Source organism: Pseudozyma flocculosa, assembly GCF_000417875.1.
Source record: "Pseudozyma flocculosa PF-1 unplaced genomic scaffold scaffold00009, whole genome shotgun sequence".
NCBI classification, from domain to species: domain Eukaryota; kingdom Fungi; phylum Basidiomycota; class Ustilaginomycetes; order Ustilaginales; family Ustilaginaceae; genus Pseudozyma; species Pseudozyma flocculosa.
Genome location: NW_006920877.1, coordinates 82,441 through 91,213, shown reverse-complemented (window position 1 = coordinate 91,213; position 8,773 = coordinate 82,441). Strand labels below are relative to the sequence as shown.

General features: G+C 67.6%; 2 protein-coding genes across 2 annotated transcripts in view; both read right to left on the bottom strand.

The window, feature by feature from the left end:
* PFL1_03005 (uncharacterized protein) overlaps nt 1-5,546 on the bottom strand; it is a gene marked incomplete at both ends in the record, with an annotated part of 6,973 nt that extends 1,427 nt beyond the window's left edge. The window contains 2 exons of the mRNA XM_007880522.1: nt 38-4,108; nt 4,206-5,546. Coding sequence (XP_007878713.1) covers nt 38-4,108; nt 4,206-5,546 — 5,412 coding nt within the window. The remainder of the gene's footprint in view (nt 1-37; nt 4,109-4,205) is intronic.
* A 964-nt stretch (nt 5,547-6,510) lies between these two features.
* Nucleotides 6,511-8,773, bottom strand: part of PFL1_03004 (uncharacterized protein) — a gene marked incomplete at both ends in the record, with an annotated part of 7,723 nt that continues 5,460 nt past the window's right edge. The window contains 3 exons of the mRNA XM_007880521.1: nt 6,511-6,884; nt 6,992-7,080; nt 7,186-8,663. Of these exons, the coding sequence (XP_007878712.1) occupies nt 6,511-6,884; nt 6,992-7,080; nt 7,186-8,663 (1,941 nt within the window). The remainder of the gene's footprint in view (nt 6,885-6,991; nt 7,081-7,185; nt 8,664-8,773) is intronic.

The following is an 8,773-nucleotide window of genomic DNA, read 5'->3' as shown; positions in this document are numbered from 1 at the left end:
CGTCATCGCCGCCATCGCCCTCGTCGTCCGAGAGGACGCGGCCGCCGCGCCGGTTCTGCGCCTTGCGCCGCTCGCGCAGCTCTCGCATGATGGCGTCGTGGGTGATGACGTCGTCGTCGCCGCCGCCCCTGTGCCGTGCCGTCCGGACTCGGGCGGTGGCGACGTCGTCGTCCCCGTCGTCCTCGTCGCTCCCGACTCCCTCCACTTCCTCGTTGTCCTCGTCCCGGTCCGCGTCGTCGTCGTCGTCGTCGTCATCCTCGTCGTCGTCGTCGTCTCGCCCGGCAAGGAAGCCATAGTCGCCCTCCTCGAGCGGCTTGTGCGACCCCTCGTAGACCTTGAGGAACGGCTGCGCCTCGGCCAGCTCGCGCAGCTCGTCCATCTCGTCCTTGTCGCCGTCGAGCCTGCGCTTCTTGTACCAGCCACCCCGGGGCTGCGCCGCGCGCCTCTTGAGCTCCTCCTCGTCGGCATCCTCGTCGAGGAAGTCGTCGAGCCCGGCCCCGTCGCGCCCCTTGCGCCGCAGTCGAAAGTCGCCGCGCACCGCCTTCTCGTGGTACAGGCGCGTCGCCTCGTCCTGCTTGGCCACGTCGGCCTGGTACGCCTCGAGCGCCAGCCGGTCCTTGACCGCCTCGTCCTCCTCGCGCTCGTCGTCGACGAGCTCCTCGAGGTCCTTGCCGTCGTCGTCGTCGGACGAGTCGCCTTCGGAGCCCGAGGCGCGCTCGTCATCGGAAAAGACGCGGCCGAGGCCCGACTTGTCGCCTCGACGGCGGCCGCCAAACTCCTCGTCCGACGACTCCTCGGCCTCGCCCATGACGAGCGCAGACTTTTTCTTCCTCTTGTCGTGCGACGCCGCATCCTGCGCCGGAGCAAATTCGGCATGGGCGGCGCCGTCGCGAAGGACATCAAAGGCGTTGCGGGTCGCGCCCTGACCGAGCGGAGGTGCATGCGTGACGGGGACGATCTCGTCGTCGTGGTCGTCATCCTCGTCATCATCATCTCCCCGATCGCTCTCGTCGTCGCCGACATGGCCGTTGCGCCGCTCCTGTGACAGCGGAGGCTCGCCGGTGTCGTCGGCGTCAGCGTCGGTTCGGCCCCTGCGAAGGCGCTTGAGCTGGCGGGGCCTGCGCGAGGTCGACTGCGAGCCTGCGTCCCCGCCCTCATCATCGTCGTCGTCGTCGGACGAGGAGCCGGAGCGTCCAGCCTCGTTGCCGCGGCGCAGCGAGGGCGACAGCGGCGTGCGCTCCCCGACCGAGCTCGACGGGATCTTGAGTGGCGTGTGGATCTGCGTCTGGCTCTGGCTGTCCATGCCCCACTCGGCGGCCTGCTGCGTCGAGGGCTTGGTCTGCGTGAAGAAGCCGTCTTTGTTGAAGTAGACCTTCTTCTTGGGCGAGCCGTTGCCGCCGTCGTGGGACCCCCGCCTCTCCACCTCGCGCAGCTGGTCGGCCTCGGCTTCCCGCTCGGCTTGCGACTCGTCGAGCGAAGGGAGAAGCGACGGCGTAGGCGTCAGGTTCATCGCCTCGCCCATCTGCGCCTTGCGGAGCGCCGCAAAGCCGTCCAGGCCGGCCGTCGACCGAGGCGGCGGCATCGAGAACCGGTCGGCGTCCCACTGCGACTGGCTTTGGCTGTCGTCCGTGAGCGTGCCGGCCGGGCCCGCTCCGCGCGCCTGGCTGTCGCCCCTCTTGGCGTTTTCGACCGGAGTACTGCCGAAAAACTGGGTGAAGCCTCTGGCCATGCCGTCCTTGTTCTTGGGGTTGGCAAAGATGTCCATGCTCTCGCTGGCCATCTGCGACTGCGTGTCCTCGAAAAAGGCGCCAAGCGCCGAGTTGACCGAGTCGTCTCGCGCAATGCCCGGGTGCGTGCTGGCCGTCGAGCCCCCGAAGCGGGTGGCCGTCAGGCTGGGACTCTGGGACGGGCCTTGGCTCTGGCTGGTCTGAGTCTGCGTCATGTTCCAAATGTCGGCGGGTCTCTGCGGCGCTCGCTGCTCCAGCCGCTGACCAGCGGCATCGGCGGCGGCGGCGTCATCTCGAGGGCCTTGAGTCGGCGCGAAAAGCTGCGTGAAGCCACCGACGGAGATGTCGTCGGTCCTGTAGGAATCGTCGCCGTTCAGGCCTTGCGCCAGCGAGTCTCGGCGGTCCAGGCCGGACTGGCTAGGCTGTGAGAGGTGACCGAGCGACTCGGCTGAAATGTCGCCCAGCACCACCCGCTCCTGGCTTTGGCTCTGGCTCTGCGCTTGCAACCGGTCACGAGTCTGGCTGGAGTGGGCAGATGTGCTGCCCTGCGGAGACGTCGAGGTGGCGGCCACGAGGCGGCCAGGCCGCAGCTGGTTCTCTGCATCGCTGTCTGCGACGTCGCTTCCTGGACCAGCAGCGTTGTCGTCGTCGTCGTCGTCGTCGTCGGCGAGGGCGGTCCTCTTGCGACTGCGGCGTGGCAGTCTTGGACCGGGCGCATCGTCCTCGTCCTCGTCCATGACGGCCCGGCTCGGCCGTTGGCTGGAGATGGGACTCTGGCTGAAGCCGGCTCGACTGGGCGTCGCCGCCTTCGAGGCCGGGGGTGCATTCTCCTTTTCGCTGTCCTCCTCCTCCTGCTCTGCTCCGTGGACATCGTGCTGTGCCTCATCATCACTGACGAGCACCTCGTCATCCGCATCGTCGTCCTCGACCTCGCTCCCACTGCCGAGGGGCCGGTCGCCTCCGATCTCGCTGCCGCTGCCGATGGCGTCCTCAGCGTCCTCGGCGCCGGGCATCAGGAAGTCGGGGTCGTCCTCATCCTCGACGTCGTCATCTGCATCGGCGTCGGCCCGAGCTCCGCTGCGACCTTCGGCCTCGGCCCTCTGCAGCTGCTCGAGCATCGCCTGCACGTCTTGGCCGGGTGCGCGGCTCGCGTCCTCTGGCCCATCGAAGTTGTTGCTCTTCTTGGAGTGGCCCGACTTTTTCGCCAGCGCTTCCTTCTTGAGGCGCACTTCCATGTTCTGCGCTTGTGCCCTGCGGCGCAGCGTGGCTCGGAACTCGTCTTGCGTCAGCGAGGGCTGTCCGGACGCGCGCTTGCGGCCATCCTTGGCGCGGACGGGCGTCCTTCCTGCGGCGCTGCCGCTCGATGCTGCGAAAGCTTTGCTGGCTCGCCGAAGCTGGCTATCGGTGACGAGGTCCTCGACATCCATGTCGTCGCCGTCGCCGCCAGGACTGTCGTCGAGAGCCATGCCCGGGGACCCGAAGGCGTTGGTGCCTGTCTTGCTCTGCCTCGGCGTACGAGTGGGCTTGATGCCGACCTCGCGCAGGATGGCATCGGCGGGCCTCCGACGCCCCGGTGTCGTCGGACGGCTGCGCTCGCTTGCCGGACCTTTCTCTTGCTCGCCGCCGCGCTCGATCTCCAGGTCATCGTCGTCGTCGTCGCCATCGTTGTCGCCACTCGGGCCTGCCTTGGTTGCGCCGGTGCCTGCTGTCGACGTCCCGTGCCCCTGTGCAGCGAGGAGCCTCAGCTTCATTTCCTTGAGAGCCTTTAGCTTGGCATTCTGCTCGCTTTGAGCGACGAATTTGGACCTGAACTGATCGGCGTCGGGCGGCAGCGCCATGTCGTCTTCGTCGGACGAGTCTGGATGTCCGGGATCGCCGTCACCTTCGGTACCGTTGGCATCACGTCGAGGCTCGATGCCCTCGCCCTCGGGGGCACGCTGACCATTTGCGTCCGGGGCCTCCCCCGGCGCCAGCGCCTCGGCTTCGGCCTGCGAGACAGGCTGAAGGCTCAAGGCATCTGGGCCCGGCCGTCGTTGGACAAGAGGGCCGAGGCGACGCGGATGCGCAGACATAGCGCCGCCGCCTCCAAGACCGGCAATCGGACTGCTCGCTGGGCTCGACCTCTCGTGGTCGCGGATGGGATCCGACTCGATGGGGTCGGAGGCGTGGTTGGGCCCGTCATCGCCGGGCCGGCGTGGATGCTGCGAGGACGAGGCGTCCGCAGACCTCGCCGAGCTCTTCTGGTCGCCGGCGTTGATCTTGGAGAGCAGGTCGGTCAGAGTGATCTGCTTCTTCTCCACCGGCGCGAGGCGGGCTCGGTGCTCTCGCTTCAGACGCTCGGTTTCCCGAAACATGTTCTCCTGCTCCTTTTTGCTCAGCGGCTGAGGCGATCAGGGCGGATAGAGGGCAGGTGGCAAGAGGTCAGCGATGGCCACGAAACGCGGCTGCACGGCGTCGGCCGGACGCCGGACTGCTCACCTTGGGACCGGTCAGTTTGGCCTTTTTGGGCTTCGAGGACTTGCTGCGTGCCTTTCGGGGCGCCAGCGCGGCGTCAGAGTCCAGTTCCGCCCGCAGGTCTTCGGTTTCCTGTGCCAGCTCCAGGTGCTTGTTCGATGCCGGCTTGCTAGCTCGATCCCGACGAGGATCAAGACCGTCGTCCTTGATGGAAAGCGAGCGCGAGCGCGACCGCGGCGCGGACGGATCGAGGCCCGGAAGGCCGTCGTCGGCGTCTCCGTACAGCTCGAAGGCGCCGGCATCCTTGCGCTTGGCGGCCGCGAGCGCCTCCATCTTCTCCTTCCGGCTCTTGGCAGCCGACGAGGAGGAGCCCCTCGTGTCGCCTGCTCCGGTCTCGTCGACCGACGATGACGAGACCAGCTTGAACGTCTTCGGCTTGCGCGGTCGGACGGAAGCCTCGCCTTCCGAGTCGGACGATGCGATGGCCGCGTGCTTGCCTCCTCTGCCCTTCATCGCAGAGACCTTGGCGCCGCGTCTACGTGTAGGGTTGCTGAGCCGCCTCTGCACCGCAGCATCTTCGTCGTCGTCGTCGTCGTCGACGTCGGATTGGTCGCTGTGCCGCTCGACGCCGGGGGACTCGCTCCTGCGCACGGTCCGATCGCCGGCGGTATCTGAAGCATCGTCCGATGCCGCATCATCTCGACGCTCTGACCGCGACTGCGTGCCCGCTGGCTGCGATGAAGTTGGCGGCGCGCTGGACAGGGATCCGGAGAAGAGGTCAGAGTGCGGCGACGCAGCCTTTGACGCCTTTGTGCCCTGCGTCGATCGGACAGCAGCGGCGCCCCTCACTCTGGCGAGGACAGCCTCGTCATCCTCGTCGTTGTCGTCGTCGTCGTCGTCGTCGTCGCTCTCTGCCATGATGCGTCTAGCGGCGCCGATCTCTGGCAGCGCGTAGGCGGGTGCGCTGCCGGACGAGGATGCCGAGGCGGTCGATGCGATGCGCTGAAGGGTGCGCTTGCGGGGTGGTGGTGGCGAGGCGCGGCCGAACTTGGCGAGGCCCCTCTGCTCTGGCGAGACGTCGGTGTTGTCGGCGGTGTCGTCCTTGCTCTGGTGGTCCGAGTTTGGGTCGTCTCCAGCCGCGGCGGGTTTCCTCATGGGGCGGTCGAAGAGCTGCAGGACGGGCGACGAGGGCAGGGACGAGAGCGAAGAGCTGGATGCGGAGGGCTCCTGTGCCCGCATCTCTTCGATCGGCTCCGCATCGGCGAGGGGCTTGCGGCCGTAGGTGCGCTTGGCTAGCCGGTGCGGGGCTTGGATGGGCTCGAGGAGCGCAGGCTGGGCGACGGCAGGTTGGGGTTCGACGTCCATCTTGGCGTGGCGTGGATCAGTGGCGAGTTGGCAGGAAACGGCGCTTCCGTGTGTTGCGATGGTGGTGGTCTACGAGACGGTCAAGGCGGCGAGGGGATCCGGAGCCGGGTCCGGTCTTGTCTAGATAAGGCAGCGGCTTGGCCTGGCTGGATCGATGCCGCGGGTGCCGAGATGCCGCCACTGGCTGGACGGATGAGGGGTATACGGAAGGGGTAGGCGAATACGCTGGGCGGGTGATGGCAAGGCGGTCTGAAATGGGGATCCAGGTCGACGTGGCCGGGAACAGGACGATGGAGGGGCGAAGGTGGAAGAGAGACAGGTGGTGGCCAGGCCCTGCGAGCAGACCTGAGCAACGCACCACGCAACGCAACACGCGCGAGCAGCCAGCTTGCAGGCGGCGGCTTCCTCTCAGAGGTGCGTGTCGCGCCCCCTCGACGTCTAAGCCCTCAGCTCTCTCTCTCTTTCTCGTCTTGCCCGTCAGCCGGCCCAGTGTGAGTCTGGCCAGGGTTCGCACCCGCCTCCGCCCCGCTCGCCCAAAATCGAAAATGCCGACTTCGACGGCGCCCTCATCAACGCGACGCGATCCACGCCAGGTCAGGTCAGGTCTCCTCCACTCCACTCTGGGCAGCGGTCAGGGGGCAGGCAGGCCAGCTTCGCGGATCCGATACCGCGCTGGTCGAATCCGGCAGCCTCCGCGGGCCAACCACGCTCCCTACCTCACCTCTCCTCTCCCTAGTGTCCGAGGAGCGCACGCACGACTCGGCACGACGAGGCCCGAAGAGCTCTCGAGGAACGAGGATCACATTCTTGCTTTTCGCAATACAGAGAACCAAGCGCGCAGGGCAGAGAAACAAGAAAGCCAGGACGAGGCCGTGTGCAGAGAGACGGGGGGGACAGGGAACGAGGAAGTCAAACGAAGGAGGGGAAACGACTGCAGGTCGGCACAACGAGCAGCAAGAGGCGCTCAATCGACCTCGGCCGCCCCACCGCCGCCGCCACCGCCACCGCCGCCGGCGGCGGTCATATCGGCCCGGCTGGTCGAGACCGACGACGACGACGACGAGATCGAGGAGCCCGTCGACGTCTTTGCAAACTTGGCGCGCAGCTCGGCCAGCCGGTCGTCGTGCGTCGACGAACGCAGGTGGCTGCTGCCCTTTGGCGACGTCGTGCTCGTGCTCGCGCTGATGCTCGAGCTCGGGCTGTGCCGCGCAAACGACGCCGACGTCGGCAGCGACGGCGTGACGGCCGCAGTCGAGGCGGCGCCCGCGCCCGCATCCATGTTGAGGCTCGACCGCAGCGAGGTCCGTGCCGACGAGGTAAACGTGCCGGATTCCGGACCTGGTCGGACGGCGAGGTGGAGACGAGATCGTGTTGGACAGATCGAGTCAGCGACCGCTGGCGTCGACACAGAGGAGCGCGCGCCGCCCGTCGTCACTACCACTCACGCTCAGTCTCGCCCAGCTGCGGCGAGGCCACCGCGCTCGAGGCCTCGAGGTCATCCGCGGCATGGTTCGCCAACGCCCGCTTGACGTAGCTGTGAGATACCGGCCACAAAGAGGTCGACCTCGGATCAGCATCGTCGGCCGGCACCGCGTCTGCACCCCGCTGTCCGCCTGCCGCAACGCGTCCGTCCACTCACCGCTGGAAGATGGGCCCCGTGTTCTGCAGCGCGCGCTGGATGCTGGGCTCCTTGTGCGGGTACTTCTTCTGGAACTCGTACAGCTGCCGGATGGCGATCCTCGACTGCTCCTTGTGTGAGATGCGCTCAAAGATGGCGCGCAGCTCGGCCGTGGCCGGATCCTCGACGTCGGTTGAGACGACCCTCGGAGCGCCGTTGCCCTGGCCGTTGCCGTGGCCCACGCCGCCGTCGCCATTTGCCGAGGCTCGCGGCGAGCCTGGTGCGCTATTGGCCGACGGCGCCGCATAGGACGCGCCGTTGCCGTTGCCGTTGCCGTTGCCGTCCACCGACGCTCGTGATCGCGCCGGTCGTGCCGCCGCCCTCTCCGACTCGCCCGCCTCGGGGGATGGCTGTGCAGCGCCGCGGTCGGCGGGCCCGGCGCCGTGCTGGTTGAGCAGCCGCATGAGGTAGCTGTAGACGTGGCTCGACTCGGGGCTCTCGAGCAGCTCGAGCATCGACAGCGACTCTTCGCCAAAGGTCGACGTGATGTGAGTGAGGATGACCTTCATCGTCTTGAGCGGCATGTCGCCCATCGGGACGCCATCGGCCGCGCGCCGCTTCCACTCGTTGGGCGTGATGACCTTCATAAACTCTTCGATGTCGGCGATGAGCTGCGCCGGGTCAATCTGCTGCTCGGCCAGGCACGACGGAAGGCGCTTGGCAATCTTCCAGAGGCACTTCATCGTCAGCTCGGCAAACTTGACGCGCGTGTCGAGCACCGCGCCCGACAGCTCGCGCATGTCCTCGGTCGCCTCGGTCAGCATCGAGAGGCACGCGCCGTACAGGGCGTTGAGGTCGCACGCCGAGAAGCACTTGAGCACGACGTTGTTGAGGTACTTGGCCAGCGTCTGCGCCCGCTCGTCGCCCGGCGGCTTGGCGCTCTCCTCGATCAGCTGCTGCAGCAGCTCGGTCAGCAGCGGCACCAGCGTCTGCTTGCCCAGGTACGACCCGAGCGGCCGGCCCTCGTCCCACACCAGCTCCTTGTCAAACATGCTGAGCAGGTCAAACAGGATATGCTTGATGAGCCGCTCGTTGCCGGCGTCGCTGTCGGCCATCGAGAATGCGCGGTGCGCCTGCTTGGCCAGCACGTTGCCCAGCTGGTCGGCGTGCGACACCATCGAGGGCTCGCCCTGCTCCAGGAACTGGTGGACGTCCTTGAGCGCCGCGACGCTCCGCTCGGCATCGCTGCTGAGGATCTCGTTGATGGTCTGCTCCACCCGCAGGCTGCCCGTTCCGCCGTACGGGCCGTCGTCGCCGTCGTCGTCGTCGTCCCGGTCCGCATCGCCGAATCCGTCCTGGCGTGCATCGGCCTCGTCGTCGTCATAGCCCACGTCGGCGTCGGTGACCGAGTTGGCCAGCCGGCTGCCGCTGTTCCTCACGTACGCGTACTGCGAGGGCTGGCTCTGCGACGACGACCTGGACCTGGAGCTGCCCATCTCCTGAGAAGGCAGCGATGGCGAGGGCGGCGGCGAGGCGCGGTAGTCGTGCGCACCGCCAGCAGATGTGCGTGCGGCGGCCGGGCGAGGGATACCGAACGCAGATTCCCTCC